Below are 15939 nucleotides of genomic sequence, written 5' to 3' on the forward strand. Positions count from 1 at the left end.
CATTGCGATTGAATCGAATCATTTAAACGGTTGATTCATTCAGGAACGAAACACTGTCACGTTGCTCAGAGACGCAAAACTGTGCTTTGGTGGCTGTGTTTGGAATTATTTTCTGTTGTAGAAATAGAGCTAAAAAAGGCAATATGGTGTCTAAAACGCAAGTCTCTTAATTAACTTGTTTACTGAACTGTTATATATATGTATGTATGTATATATTCATGATGATTTTTGGAGGAAAAGATGGCATTCTTTGTGTGATTTTGATTTAATATATGAAATTATATAAATATGTGAATTTTCTGCCCCTATATCTTCAATTTTGTGATCATTCTAAATGCATTTTAGGAGACTGAATCACACAGTGAAAGAACGCACTATAAATGCGCGCGCACATCATTAAAACAAAAATAGCACACTCCTCACCACTGTCTTTTTGGCTAATTTGTGCAAAACCTCTTGCTAAAATGTCAAAGCTTCATTTTAACCACCAATGCAACGATGCAATTATTTAGCTTACCTCTACATTCTTGCGAAGGGTTGATGTCTTGTCGAGATTGTATAAGCTGCTAGTTTGGTCTTCCTAGGCAAGTACAGCTTACACTGCATAATAGAGCATACATATGGCCAGGGGTTCACTTCATTTCCTTCGTACAGTAACGCGAGTAAATGTAATTCGTTACTTTCCACCTCTGGCGATCAGGTGATATCCAAAGGTGGCAGGGGAGGAGCCAGGGGTTCAGCGCGGGGCAGCGCCCGAGGTGGCCGGACGTCCCGCACCCGAGGCTCCCCCGCTGTGCGGGTGGCAGGGGCAGCGGCGGCTGTGGTCTTCCAGATGACAGCTCAGAGCACGGAGATGATTACTACAGTAACAGAACATCAGAGGTGGAAAGTAACGAATTACATTTACTCGCGTTACTGTAATTGAGTAGCTTTTTTGTGTACTAATACTTTTTAAAGTAATTTTTTAAATCTGTAATTTTACTTTTACTTAAGTATATTTTGTTTGAAGTATTGTACTTCGCTACATTTTAAAACACATTAGTTACTGAGTAAAAAAAAAAGAAAAAAAAAAAAAGAAATGCTCCCTGGAAACTACGGCAGTAAATAAAGGGCAGGAGGGCAAACTGGCGCTAAAATCACAAGAAAGATGCAGACGGACAAAACAGGCGTTAGTGGTGCAGACACCGCTGAAAACGAAACCCTGTCATATTCTGAAGTTGAACTCGAAGGAAATGAAGTGAACCCCTGGCCATATGTATGCTCTATTATGCAGTGTAAGCTGTACTTGCCTAGGAAGACCAAACTAGCAGCTTATACAATCTCGACAAGACATCAACCCTTCGCAAGAATGTAGAGGTAAGCTAAATAATTGCATCGTTGCATTGGTGGTTAAAATGAAGCTTTGACATTTTAGCAAGAGGTTTTGCACAAATTAGCCAAAAAGACAGTGGTGAGGAGTGTGCTATTTTTGTTTTAATGATGTGCGCGCGCATTTATAGTGCGTTCTTTCACTGTGTGATTCAGTCTCCTAAAATGCATTTAGAATGATCACAAAATTGAAGATATAGGGGCAGAAAATTCACATATTTATATAATTTCATATATTAAATCAAAATCACACAAAGAATGCCGTCTTTTCCTCCAAATATCATCATGAATATATACATACATACATATATATAACAGTTCAGTAAACAAGTTAATTAAGAGACTTGCGTTTTAGACACCATATTGCCTTTTTTAGCTCTATTTCTACAACAGAAAATAATTCCAAACACAGCCACCAAAGCACAGTTTTGCGTCTCTGAGCAACGTGACAGTGACATTTAAAGTATCTCTGATTTTTTTAAATAATTAATTTCTTATCATTTCAAATGAGTATTCAACATTTTATGTCTTGTATATCTAAACATTATTCATGCATTTGTAACTGCAGGTTAAATGCATTCTTGTCCTATACATCTAAATGCCACTTCCAATGAATCTTCTGCATTTCCTCTGCATTAAAAGATGAGTTTGTTGATACTGATTTGCCTGGTAACAGCCCAAATGTTTTATTATTCTAAATAACGGATTCCTTTAATTAAAAACAACTAGTTTGAGATTAATAGACCTATCCCAGGGGTGTCAAACTCAGTTCCTGGGGGGCCGTAGCCCTGCAGAGTTTAGTTCTAACCATGCTCCAGCACACATATCATGTAGTTTTCAAATAAACCTAAATGATTAGATTAGCTGGATCAGGTGTGTTTAATTAGGGTTATATCTAAACTGTGCAGGACTGTGGCCCTCCAGGAACTGAGTTTGACACCCTTGGCCTGTCCCATTTTGACTCCCTCCCACTGTTAAAATGTAACTAAGTAATTTTTACTCTGAGTAAATTTTAAATGAGCTACTTTTTACTTTTACTTGAGTAGATTTTTAGACTGGTACTTTTACTTGTACTTAAGTAAAATTTCATTAATGTAATGGTACTTTTACTTGAGTAGAATATTTTTGTACTCTTTCCACCTCTGCAGAACAGACTGGGAGCTCTACCTCACCAGGACATCAAGCGCAATAGTGCACGATCCCACTACTACCAGACTGTCCACTCTGCTCTTACCAATAAACTTTGTGATGTACTTTGCCCCTTGAGGCAGTTTAAGACAGTTCGGCACAGCTTAATAAGCTGCTCATGTATGTTAGTGTGCAACATCTATGTTTAATTATGTGTACTTTATTGCACAACAAAGCGGACATGAAGATGAAAGAATGATCCAAAACCTCCATTTAGTTTAGTAGACATTTTAGGAATAGGATCTGAAAGGTTAGACTGCATAGTTTGCTTCAACAGGAGCATTAGTATCTACACAATGATAGACTACGTAAATTATGCAGGTTACATCATGTACTAGATATCAATAATACTGTGGTGTTGTGCTGCTGCACTGTTGGTGAATCGCCACTGTTTTTGAGATTTACACAAACGTGAACCTTTTTATATGAACCTCTGTCTGTTTAATAATATTTATGTTTAACTAATAATTGTACATAGATTGAAAAGATATGCTATAACAGTTTTAGAATAAGAAAAAACTTCATTCTGTATCTGTACTTCCATTGATGTGGGTGTGACAACATCCCGTTTTTACATTATTACCTTCATCATGCTTTAGACATTTGATGCATTTAACTTTTTTTTTTGTTTCTAGTAGATATTTTTTGATAACCCACAAAACAATGAGAATGCAGTATGTATTAAGTGCACACATGTTTACAAATTCAAAGCTGATTCAAATGATAACTAGACAATAAAAACAAAGACATTTCCCAAATACCCGGTGTACCACCTTTTAATTAAAACATTAAAGTGCATAGCACCAATAAAAGCATCCCATGTTCAGGCCTTCTGTCTGTTTGTTAAGATTAAGTGACCGCAACAAGAAAAGTATTTTTCAAAGCATAAAATACCTTTTTTCAAATATGTTCTCCTTACTGCGTTAATTAGTGATGAGATCCCCACATTTGGCACACCAATGACCATCAGACAGTAACTTCTGTCCTACACTTAGACAAATAAGAAATTCAGAAAACTTTATAGTACAATGTAAGCTATTGAAATAACTGTAACCCACCTCTTCTCTGTGAAAACGTGACCCACTTTCTATCAATTCCGTCACAAGAGGAACATACTAGAACATCAGACAGTACACAAACACTATAAGGTGCAAGGTTTTCCAGTCCTTTACTTAAAAAGACCTCTGATTTAGAAATATCTGATGTAACGTCTGACACTGCTCACCTTTTTTACATTCTCATCTTGTTGTCTTAAACAGGCTGTAAACAAAACAAAACTTCTCTCTCTCTCTCGAACTGCTTCAGAATACTCTGCCGAAATAAAAATTAAAAAATCCTGTTAAATCTTGTGTTTTTTTAACATAAATTTAACATCCTTTTAACATAATTTAAGTAGTTTCAGTTTCTGCATTCACAAGCTTTTTTGATGTATGGTCAGATCCATCTTGTTCAGTACAAATATGTGTGGCCAGACATCAAGGCTCTCTTGGAATTGTTGGCCAGTTAAAGAAAGTCTTAGAAATATACTGAGGTGTAATCATTCATGTACTTTCTCTGCAAAAAAAAAAAAGGATATTCTAGCGTCATGGATCTCTATAATGCCGTCCACCTGCCTTAGACTGGCTCTCATCCAACAAGAGTCCTAACAAGAGACGTCACAGTTCTGTAGGAGAAAATCAGTTTTGAATCTCAGATTCTGAGACACATGAGAATAGATTTAGAGACTTACATGTTTATATCTCTGATTGGCTCAAATAAGATGACTAACGAATGAAGATTGAATGAATAAAAAGCTCGTGTTCAAGATGTTAACTCAATAAAACATTTATGGTCCCTGTAAAATGAAATTCTACAGATTTAATGGTTTCAGTACATGTCCAGGGTACCAATGCGCCACCTCTCGCTCACCGAAGTCAAACACTTTCCTAAACTTTGCACTTGCAGCACTGAATAAATCCTCAGCGTTGCCGCTCGGTCAGTCTGAATACAGAACGAATTTGCAAAATATACTGCTACTTTCTGACAAAATTGTATAAATAAAGAGTTCCTAAAGAGTTGTTCAGCTCACAATTGGCTAACTCTCCTACAGAAGCGATTCTTCTTCTGCGCTATGACTGTACAGAACGAAGCGCCATCTACAGGATTGGAAGAGAACTACAGAGCGCCCTGACAGCAGAGAGAAGAAAACTGCACAGATGATGTTATCCCAGTAACGTTATAGCAAGTATACTATTTTGAACAGCTCCATAACAGTTCACATAGCAGATCACATTATTTAACGTTTTTGTCATTTTTAATCTTGTGATAAAAATATCTAAATGTGGGACGAAGAATTAGCCTAAACCTTTGGCCAAATTATATGTAGCCTACTCACACGCTAATTCTGTAATTTCCTTAAATACGCTAATAACGAAATCTTCCAAAGAAAAATATTAATAAAGCGTGTGTTACAGAAAGTCTTGTAGTGTAAATCTGATTCAAGTTATCCTTTATTTTGGGTCTCTTGAGTGCGACTGGTCGCTACAATATAGCACGAGCGCCCTCGCGTGCAGGGACTTGAGAAATATAAATAGACATTTGGTATGTATTCTCTCCATTTTATTACGTTATATTATTACATGTTGGAATTCGGACATTTTTAGAAATCATTTCAGTTCACTAGAATATGTGCAATTGGAATTCGAACTGGAAAGGCAGGAATTTGAGTGCTAGCCTATTGAATAGCAAATCAAAGGCCAAAAGCGAAATTCACACAAATATTTTGCTAACAATCCTAAATAATGATATCATTCATTAAATCTATTTTGCTTGTTTATTTACTGATTAGTGACTTCTCTCCCCCCAATTATACATAGCCTAATTAATCTAAATTCAGTTCACTCAAAACAATTAACAAATAGGCCTATCCATAAAAATAGGCCTATTTGAACATTCTCAGAGGATCAAGATTTTGTTGTTGTTGTTGTTGTAGATAACTTCAGATTTATTTATTTTAGGCCTACATATTAAAAACATAAATATCATACACAATTAGAACATTCTGATTAAGTTCAACTTCATGGTCCATTAAATTAAATAATACATTAATATAAAAAAGTAGTATTGTAGCCTATGCTATTTTTGTTTTTTATACATTTTATCATTTTCATAAAATATGGTATAAAAATGAATCGAATGATAAATCAGGAATTTAGAAATGTAGTATTATTTAAAGTTCTTAACCCTGAAAGTGAGAATATTGCTGCATCGCCATTAATTGCATACTGAATTGAAATTGGTCTTTATCACAGCTCTGGTTTGAATGGCTTAAAAAACGAAAGAGTCTGAATCAGCTCCTTCCTCGCTCTTTGTATGCAACTATTCAAACTGCATTTTTTAACATAAAGACTGCTGTTTGTCTGCATTGCAAAAACTGGTATTCCAATCAGGAAATACAAAAACCAGCCTTTGGCCGAGAGTCACTCCCTAAACTTCACTATAAACTCGGAACTCCACCCTGATTTACACACGACAGGTGTGTGTTTCAGGTTGATTAGTTAACTGGTGGCGAGCGGACAACAAACAGAAACGGACAGCAACCTTTTTTTACTGAATTATCTTCACTTTTATTTCGCCGTTTGTTGTAGGAGACTAAAAAATGAATGAGACTGGATTTCAACTGTCTCTGGCTGAGTATGATTTCGAGCGTCACTTTGATGAGAGGTTTGCTATTGAGTGGATGCAGGGCAACTGGTAAGAACTGTATTTGACTGAATTCGAAATGAATTTGTATTAATACACCTGCCCCCAGTGCTTGGAAATCCAGTATAATAAGTTTTCTGGTTTCATATTTTGTCTTTTAGGAAAAAGTCTTTTTTGTTTGGTGCTGTGTATGTAGTGCTGGTGTTTGGTGGGCAGCACTTCATGAAGGAAAGACAAAGACTTGACCTACGTAGAGTGTTAATTCTGTGGTCCCTCAGTTTGGCCATCTTTAGGTAAGTTAAAGTTTTATTTTTAGTATTAAGTTTTTAGAGAATCAGACTCACCTCCTTAAGGTTCTTTTGTTTGTGAACACAAACATTTAGGACCTAAATGGGGACATATGTATACATTTCTTATAGTTATAAATACTATGACCTAACTCTAACAGAAAACATGTTTACAGTTGTTAAAAAATCTTTTTATACAGTTTTTTACAATATGCTCACAAAGGGAGTTTTTGTCAGATTTAGCCTTCTGGATGCAAATTTGTTCTCTCAGAAATGGATATGCATAAGGGTTATAATGGTTACCTAAAAAAAAAAAAAAAAAAAATGTTAAATCAGGTAAAATATATAAAAACATTAAACTTTTTTCCCAAAGCGGCATTTCTCTACAAAATTTTTTCTTAGTGAGACTGACTGACCAACTTTCATTTTCCATAGTTACAATACTTAAAAATTGAAAACAAGTTCATGATAGACGTGAAGACATATTGAAGACCTAAATGACTTGCTGATTCTTATGATGCTCCTTTGCGTCTTGTGGTTTCATGGAGGTTTCACACCACCTTGTAGTTTTACTTTGCTGTTGGGTATTAATTACGTAACTTATGGTTGTACCAATAGAAAACAATATCCATTGTTAACTGCAAAAATGATGTTTGAAATTTGAGCATGCCAATGACATGTTTGAGAGATTAACCAGGTTTTTAAATCTTTGGTTGCTATTTTTTCAAGTTGATTTCGGTTTAATTTGTGTGGGGGAAGGTGTCTTAGTCCCATCTCTAAAGAGGACAGAGATGACAACAAGCACAAAGTAACTAACCGTTTGCATGCTTGTGAAAAGAACAATGGAATATTGTGATTGGATGGCAGCAGTGACCTCTGATCAAACACTCTTTAGATCTCCCTCGGTAACTGGACTTTCACAACTTAATGTTTTGATATTGATTTGTTTAACAAAGAACTGCCAGCTACCATAGCAGTGTTTCTGTCTAACATGCCCAACATACAAGTCTCTATTTCAACTTTTTTTCTCCCACCCCCAGAGTTCACTACCGGCCTGAACTGTTTATCATGAATTTGAAGTTTTACAGCCGTTACCGACCATATTCATATCCAAATCATGCCTTTTTCTCTTTCAGTATCATTGGAGCAGTGAGAACTGGGTGCTTCATGTTCTACATTCTCAGAAACAGTGGATTTAAACAGTCTGTTTGTGATCAGAGCTTCTACTATGGACCAATAAGCAAGTTCTGGGCTTGTGCCTTTGTGCTGAGCAAGGCCCCAGAGCTAGGTGAGCCTTTTCTTATTCATATATTTTGAGATGAATGACCATTGTGTCATTTTTTTTTTTTCACCCTCATGTCGTTCCAATCCTGTATGACATTCTTGTGTCAAAAGGAAGATATTTTGAATGTTATAATCATAGTCAGTGGGGTTTAAAACAACGCTGGACCTGACTTTTATTGCAAGGGCCCAAATATAAAACACTTTGACCCATTCTGTTGCTACATGCTGTCATAATTTAAATTTTTTGGTTTATTTTTGTTTGTAATTTTGCCAAATATTTTTGAACATGTATTCGAACCCTTTTTACACGCATCCTCACTTTTTTTTATTTTTTATCAGGGGACACCATGTTCATCGTCTTGCGCAAGCAGCGGCTGATCTTCCTGCACTGGTATCATCACATTACCGTGCTGGTGTACTCCTGGTATTCCTACAAAGACCAGGTTGCTGGTGGTGGCTGGTTCATGACCATGAATTACACCGTGCACGCGCTCATGTACAGCTACTACACGGCTCGAGCTGCTGGAGTCCGTGTGCCGAAACCCTGCGCCATCATCATCACTTCCTCTCAGATTGCTCAGATGGCCATGGGGCTGGCAGTAAGTGCGCTAGTGTACCAGTGGATGCAGGACGGGGATTGCCCTTCTTACATAGATAACATAGTGTGGGCTTCACTCATGTATCTCAGCTATCTGCTCCTCTTCTCCTCTTTCTTTTATCAGACTTACATGAAGGGTTCAAAACAAGCCACAAGCATAAAAAAAGAGTGATGCACAGCCCTGAGGTTTGAATACCAGATTTTATTTCTGATGGTTTACCTTGTTAAAATGCATATTTATTTCATGATTTAAAGCAAGGTGAGCAATGAAGAATTTTAAATTTTTAAAACAGCCAGACAGTAATAGCTATGTCTCATATTTCAGGGCTGTTATTATTTTCCAGTTGGTATTAGCTGAGCAAAGCGCATTGAATACAACTTTGTTTTTGCTGTAGATAACTTAAATAGTTTTTGAAGATCTTCCAGGCATTTTTGGATGGTGATTTTAAATCCTATAGGTCCTTTATGACTTTCCACCCCAAGTCTTACAGGGCACAGTTTCTAATCTTCAAAAGTCCTTGTTTATTTATTCTTTGGAGACTTGATAACATGGCCTGAACCCATCTGAAACATGTGGTGTATGTTGAAGCATGTGCCAAGATCCTTGTAATCTGTGCGCATAGTCAAAGAACAAGTGAGTCATTTGCCAAAAGATTCCTAATGTAAATGTACAACTCCACATGTTCCATTTGGCCACCCTTTCTAAATTCCACCCATGCTCCCCTGGGTGTGTAGGTATTGCTTACTAGTTCAGTGTTTCCACCTCATGATGTCACAGAAACTTGAATCATCTGTGCTGACTGGTTGGACAGGTACCCAGCCATTTAAATTGGGCATTTTTGGCTGGATATCTCTGAAGGGACGACACCCATGTTCTTGCTCTCATTTTGTGCATATTTCTGTCGTGAGTTCACTGCAGCTCTCATTCACTGAAGTTACAGTAAAACCAGAACGATTGATGTTGGACTCTTTCATGTTTGTGTTTCACAGAACCGTTAACTGTCCCTATAATGGGGTTTGTTACTGGAGTCATTTATTAAAATGCACAGTTGTATTTATATATTTATCTTGTATATCTCACAGTCACGTTTGGGACAATTAAGTACGTAATGGTTGTCGGGGTATTTTTCCACTGAAACTACAGTGATAAGGTTTACATTTAAATGGTCTTTTAAAAGATTGTATTATGTAATAGTAGAGAATAATCCTTTGAGAATATTCAGTGGAATTATGCACTCTAACATAGTATCATCAGAAATGTTGCTGCTACTGTCCAAGTTTTTTTTTTATGTCCTCTGGTCTCTACTGTCTGTTCCTGTTCAAGACTGTGAAAGACTTTGTCTACCCTTTTGTGTTTCAGTTTAAAGGACATTTTGATTGTTAAAAGATTTTATGACTGTCTGAAATATGTTGGAGATGGCAGCCACATAATTACTTTGTTGAATTAGGAACAGCAAAGTTGAATGTAGTGGCATCAAGCCTACATTACAAGACATGGTTAATTTTTATTTTATATAAGTATTTATCTTTCCTACCTGATCATCTGTACAAGTTCTTAGCTGATATGAAGTCATTGTGTATATATTTTTGTCATTTAAATAAAATTGTTTCTATAGTTTTGTTTGTATCATTCTGTTCAACTTTTCATAGACTGGAGTTCGCTGACTGGTTTTCTGAGTTAAGCTGGCATATTTTATACACTGACACAAATACTTTTGTTGTTATGAGGAAGTTCACATATTTCATGCTCTGTGATGGATGTAAACCTAGACGTCATTTCTTTCAATCTTTCAGTTTTTTTTCCTCTACTGTAGAAGATATAGCTGTTGTAGTTGGATATGATGCTGCCTCTTCAAAACATTTCTTTATTACAGTCTTTAGTCTCTGAGATTTTAATATTCAATAATTGTTGTTACAAAAACACTCTTTAAATATTTTTCCATTAGCAGACAAAAATGTGGTTGGGCACTAAACAGCCGTATTTTGACCCCAGTATTTTTCATGACTACCAGTAACTTGCCATTTAGGTGACCCTTCTTATCGCTCTGCTGGAACCATAATGATTTTCCCAAGGGTACAGCAGCGGAAATGCTGTTAAATTGAGATCCTATTAACTCTTCAGTGCCTGGTTCTTCCCTAACACACATGTGTGTCCAGCATTGTTTGTTGCTTTTGCCTCTTGCATGCTCATGAGAGAACAGCGTGCTGCATTTCCCAAAAGCAACACTGGTCACAAGTTCTGTCATTAGTTACTAATAGAGTTAAACTGAATTAACAACCATAGTTAGTTGACAATGCTTTTGGGAAACGCACCCCAGGACGTTAGCATTAGGCTACCCGGGTTCCCCTGACAGACACCCCAGGATTTGTATCTTTATCTTAATTTCCACGTTTTGGACTACAAAAACACATCGTCTCTGCAGTAGCCTTCTCTATGGACTCACAGTACATGTTCACTTGAGTTATTTATGTCATTTAGTTACATCAGAGGTAAACAAAAATATTTTTCGAGACCCATCTTTCTTTTACAGGTAAAGAATTCAGTAATTCTTTTAATCCCTAATAAACTGCTATAAACTGCAGTGAAAAATGTCCTCCGCAATTTTTGAATGCATTTGATTTTAGAACTGTGTGAGTGAAAAATTGTGCCACAGTATCAATGCTATTGAAGCTCAATGCTGCCATCTACTGTTCTACCTACAGAACAGCAAGACTATGGAGTTTATTCAAGGACAAGAAGGTAATATTGTAAATATGGAAATAAAGAAACAGGCGGAAAAATAAAGTTACTTATATAGATTTGCTTATAAATGTTTATTAAAATAAAGTTTCCAAAAAAGTGTTTTATAAGTAATACCATACTTTTTCTCTACTCGTTGTTTTCTGATAAAGAAACAACAAAAACAACTGCAGAAAACGTCAATGATAAATTCAATGCACTCTTGCCAAACTATTTAACAAAAACTTTGAGATCCTGCATTTTACATGTAAAATTAATATAGTAGCCATTATTAAATAATCTAAGAATACAAAAAAGATAAGATGAACCTGAACTTTACCAAAAGCAGTCCAACCATAACACCTCTTTCATATTTTGTATTGGTCTGAAAGGTCCTTTTGTGATTATAGGGTTCCGTTTGCTTTAGTCTTGCTTAATGCAACAGCACATCTAAACAGCTCATCTGCATTGACAAGCTTGGCAGTCACCTTGACTTTGAAAGGACTGTTATCCCCTCTGGATCCTCTGGAGCAGATAGAGGGAGTGACAAGACTCACACATGCAAACTGTCCAATTAATCATTCCACAAATCACTCTCCTTGTTTTCCTTGCCTTCCAAACATGTTTCTTTTATGTTCCTTTTGAAAAGAGATCAGACCACACAAAGAGATATCCATTCACAGCCTTTTGCTTAAGCATGTTGTTAATATCTTTGTTAGTTAATATTTCATTGAGTCTTTTGTTTTATTGACTACAATGATTGAAAGGAGAGCAATTACAGGAAAGCACACCAACCATTTACACACTTTTCCAATAAATCTAATTCTGTTTGATTAACATGCCAAATTTTTTTTTTCAAAAAAATCATTCTGCATTAGCACACAGTCTGTTTTTTACGCTTAAGTATATACAGTAAAGACCAAAAGTTTGGACACACCTTCTCATTCAAAGAGTTTTCTTTATTTTCATGACTATAAAAATTGTAGATTCACACTGAAGGCATCAAAACGATCAATTAACACACGTGGAATTATATATGGAATTATATACATAACAAAAAAGTGTGAAACAACTGAAAATATGTAATATTCTAGGTTCTTCAAAGTAGCCACCTTTTGCTTTGATTACTGCTTTGCACACTCTTGGCATTCTCTTGATGAGCTTCAAGAGGTAGTCACCTGAAATGGTCTTCCAACAGTCTTGAAAGAGTTCCACGAGAGTTGCTTAGCACTTGTTGGCCCTTTTGCCTTCTGTCTGTGGTCCAGCTCACCCCTAAACCATCTCGATTGGGTTCAGTTCCGGTGACCGTGGAGGCCAGGTCATCTGGCGCAGCACCCCATCACTCTCCTTCTTGGTCAAATAGCCCTTGATGCCTTCAGTGTGACTCTACACTTTTCATAGTCATGAAAATAAAGAAAACTCTTTGAATGAGAAGGTGTATCCAAACCTTTGGTCTGTACTGTACAAATATATAATTAAATAGATTGTTTTGAAACAAACAAATTAACATTTCATTTCATTATCAAATTATTTTTAGCATTTGATATTTTTGATCACTTACATTATAAAAATATCATAATTATAAAGTTGGAGACTTATGTATGAACAATGTAAATATATTATTAATTTTAAAATGGTAATTGCAAATAAATCCAAAAATCCAATTCCAAATTTTTTTTTTCCATAAATTATATGAAATTCAACTTGATTTTTAAGTTGGTTTAATGTAATTTAAGTTTGAATTTCTTGTACAACCAAGTTGATTATAACTAAAAAATCTAAGTTAGCAACTGAACTTTAATTTTTTTTAAAGTTGAAATGCCTCGAATTTTTTTATAGTGAGATATAGCATGTTTGTAACTAATTAAAATCACCAAACTTTTCTCTCAAGGGAAGATTTTAAATGTTCTATAGTGCTTAGACAGACAAAAATATTACTTTTTTGACAAAGATGTGTTTAAATGCTTAATGTGTTGGGCTCGCCTTCAAAGAGTGTCCCTCCTGTCATTCCCATTTCATAAAAGCACTTCTAAATGGGGGAGGTGGGGTTGAAAGGGGGGTCATGGGATAGGGACTAGAGGGCACAGGTATAAAAAGGTGCTGTAGAGAGGTCAGAAATCATATCCCCCAGGGAGCATCAAGCACAACAGACCTTCACTGGCAGCCTGAGAGTTCTATAACCCTTTGGCCTGCAGGATTCCTTCAGCAACATGTGGAGAGACAATAGTATTGGTAAGCATTACTGAATGGTGAACATTTGGTTGGATATGTTTTAGTATACCAATATCTCATAAGAAGTTTTCCATCTCAAACCAAACATCAAGCACTGTTACAGTTTTTCTGCTGTGTATATTATTATTGTGGAGAAGTATTCATATATCAAACTGATGTTTCTAATGTATATTACATTTGTGCAGTTTAGTTTGCACTAACTGAAATATGACAATTAGGAGAACATTATTAACAAAATTATGATAGCATAATTATGTTTAGCTTCACACTCATTTTTATCTTCTTTTTCAGATGCATCTGCTAAAATATCTGGAAGCAGTAGTGTATCAAGAAGTGCAAGTCGCAGAAAAAGAACAAGTTTCTCAAAGGAACATGTTGAGCTTCTTCATGCTACATTTGAGACAGACCCTTACCCAGGAATCAGCCTCAGAGAGAGTCTCTCCCAAACTACAGGACTGCCAGAGTCTCGCATACAGGTGGGCTGCGTGACATATATAAACCCAGTCAACTGACTAGAACTTAAATGGATATTTCACGGAATGTTTTTTAAATTCTGTCATTATTTAATCATCTTCATGTTGTTCCAACCCTGTATGACTTGCTTTCTGCGGAACATAAAATAACATATTTAAAAAATATTTGTATCCATATAATGAAAGTCAGTGGTGTCTTAAACAACTTTTGTTAGCTTTCATTATCCAGAGAAGAATTATTTAAATTTTTCTTTTTGTGTTCCACAGATAAAACAAATTCATACAGGTTTGAAACATTTTTTATTTATTTTATTAACTATATAAATAAAGAAACAACCTCTCTTTCTCCTTGTTACAAAATCAGCAGATAACCAAAAAAACAGGTAAAATGATATGCTAATAAGGCCTTATGTGAAAACATACTGTTTGCTGTCACTGATACCACTGTCAATATCTGAGATGTTGTAAGCGCCTTAGTGTTTATCTGCTGTTTAGTTTAGAAACTGTACAGCCTGCAAACAATAGACATACCAGTCACAGATAACCATCCTGACTATATGCCACCGTTGCTGGATGTCATCTCACAATGATTAACCTGAATCTTTTGACAGGGAAGCTCTTATCTGTATGGACTAGATGGTTGAGTATAATCTATCAACTGTATTCTTATGAGTCTGACCCTCTTTATCTTGATGTCTCTGCTCACAATAGGTATGGTTCCAGAATAGGAGGGCTCGCACGATGAAATGCAAGGGTGGAAAGAAGTCATTGTGGCAATCCGAATCACCATATAGTGCAATGCAGAATTCGCCAGGTCAGCTACACTCTTCTAACAGCAACAACAGTGAGTCTAGTGCAGTTACTGTGTCTCTATGCACTCCACCACCTGCGTACCCTGATCATATAAAGGAAGAAATGGAAAGGGATGGACTTAATGGGTGTGACATTCCATCTTCCATGTCTGTCGGTGATGATTCCGGCTACTGCACCCCTTCATACAGACACCATCATCAGGCCAGAGCCATGAACGCTCACTGCAGCCCATCTCTACTAAGCCCAGAGCATCAGATGCCTCCAAACTGGGGTGCGAGATATGACAGGAGGTCACCTGTGGGCTCTATGTGGAGTTCATATCATCTTGATGCCTATGGCTGCAATCCCAGCTCCATTCATGGCTTCTTTTACTCTCCATCTGAAAAGCACAACAGCCTTCAGCCGCTGACCCCTGTTACACCAGACGTGGGCTGCTGGGAGGGTGGTTTAGAGGGAACTCCTCCAGCTTTCAGCTCTTTCTGTGTAGACAACCAAGAAGTTCAGAGGATGGAGGGCCAAAAGGAAAGCGGGATTCACCATGGGCCTCTGCCTGAGCTGCCAGCCTTGTCCCTACAGGAGATCCTGGGAGAGCTGCAAGGAGACTGGTGGGAGAGTGAAGGACTAAATAGTCACTCTTCTGAGGGCAACCACGTGTATTGCTGAATTTCGCTGTGTGCAATCTATTTATGAATATTTGTATGTATATAATTTATTATTTATCTGATCTGAAAGTAACAACATGAGAGATTTCAGATGTGTTCAGATTAATTTAATGAGCTTCGATCTTATTTATCTTCATTTTTGTTATTTATTTAATGATCATTGTAAAAGTATAATCATGCGGATGTGTTCATATTGTTTACAGACATCTTTAATGACTTTATTTAATTGCTGCACTTGCATTTAAATAAAATGTTTTTCTCTATATGTTCTCTCAAATGTTAGAATTTTGTACAATATTTCTACATATGTTGCTATTGTTATTTCTGTGTTTTACTTTAATTAATGGATGACTTCCATGCCAGAAAACATTGATAATCAGCAAACTACATTCTGAGTAAAGTTTCTGTCATCCATGAGGTGAAATATTTCTGCTTGATACAATTGCTTTTCTGTTCTGAATCAAATGTTTAGACTGCCATTCAATAGATTGGGGTTGGTAATATTTTTATTTATTGATTTGATCAAGAACACACTAAATATACATTTTACATATATATTTTTTTATATTTTAAAATGTAATATTTGATTTTTCTAAAATATTTTTATATATAAAAAAAACAATTCAGCATCAAT

At 36.1% G+C, this 15939-nt stretch overlaps 2 protein-coding genes across 2 annotated transcripts; both read left to right on the forward strand.

The window, feature by feature from the left end:
• The first annotated feature begins 5904 nt into the window (after nucleotides 1-5904).
• On the forward strand, nucleotides 5905-10021 carry LOC132110768 (elongation of very long chain fatty acids protein 6-like). Its single transcript, XM_059517700.1, has 4 exons — nucleotides 5905-6288; nucleotides 6399-6530; nucleotides 7661-7812; nucleotides 8148-10021. Exons 1-4 carry the CDS (start codon nucleotides 6194-6196, stop codon nucleotides 8576-8578), a joined length of 810 nt encoding a protein of 269 aa, XP_059373683.1. The 5' UTR covers nucleotides 5905-6193; the 3' UTR covers nucleotides 8579-10021.
• A 3216-nt stretch (nucleotides 10022-13237) lies between these two features.
• On the forward strand, nucleotides 13238-15572 carry LOC132111167 (homeobox protein OTX2-like). Its single transcript, XM_059518327.1, has 3 exons — nucleotides 13238-13357; nucleotides 13649-13833; nucleotides 14542-15572. The coding sequence occupies exons 1-3, from the start codon at nucleotides 13336-13338 to the stop codon at nucleotides 15304-15306; spliced, it is 972 nt and encodes a 323-aa protein (XP_059374310.1). The 5' UTR covers nucleotides 13238-13335; the 3' UTR covers nucleotides 15307-15572.
• The last annotated feature ends 367 nt before the right edge of the window (nucleotides 15573-15939 follow it).

Source organism: Carassius carassius, chromosome 30, assembly GCF_963082965.1.
Source record: "Carassius carassius chromosome 30, fCarCar2.1, whole genome shotgun sequence".
NCBI lineage: Eukaryota > Metazoa > Chordata > Actinopteri > Cypriniformes > Cyprinidae > Carassius > Carassius carassius.

Bases quoted from the DNA above. Each gene is read 5' to 3' on its own strand.
- LOC132110768 (XM_059517700.1), top strand. From the start codon at position 6,194: ATGAATGAGACTGGATTTCAACTGTCTCTGGCTGAGTATGATTTCGAG. The intron at 6,289-6,398 runs GTAAGAACTGTA...TTTGTCTTTTAG, and splicing joins GAGTGGATGCAGGGCAACTG to GAAAAAGTCTTTTTTGTTTG. The intron at 6,531-7,660 runs GTAAGTTAAAGT...TTTCTCTTTCAG, and splicing joins CTCAGTTTGGCCATCTTTAG to TATCATTGGAGCAGTGAGAA.
- LOC132111167 (XM_059518327.1), top strand. From the start codon at position 13,336: ATGTGGAGAGACAATAGTATTG. The intron at 13,358-13,648 runs GTAAGCATTACT...CTTCTTTTTCAG, and splicing joins GTGGAGAGACAATAGTATTG to ATGCATCTGCTAAAATATCT. The intron at 13,834-14,541 runs GTGGGCTGCGTG...TGCTCACAATAG, and splicing joins TGCCAGAGTCTCGCATACAG to GTATGGTTCCAGAATAGGAG.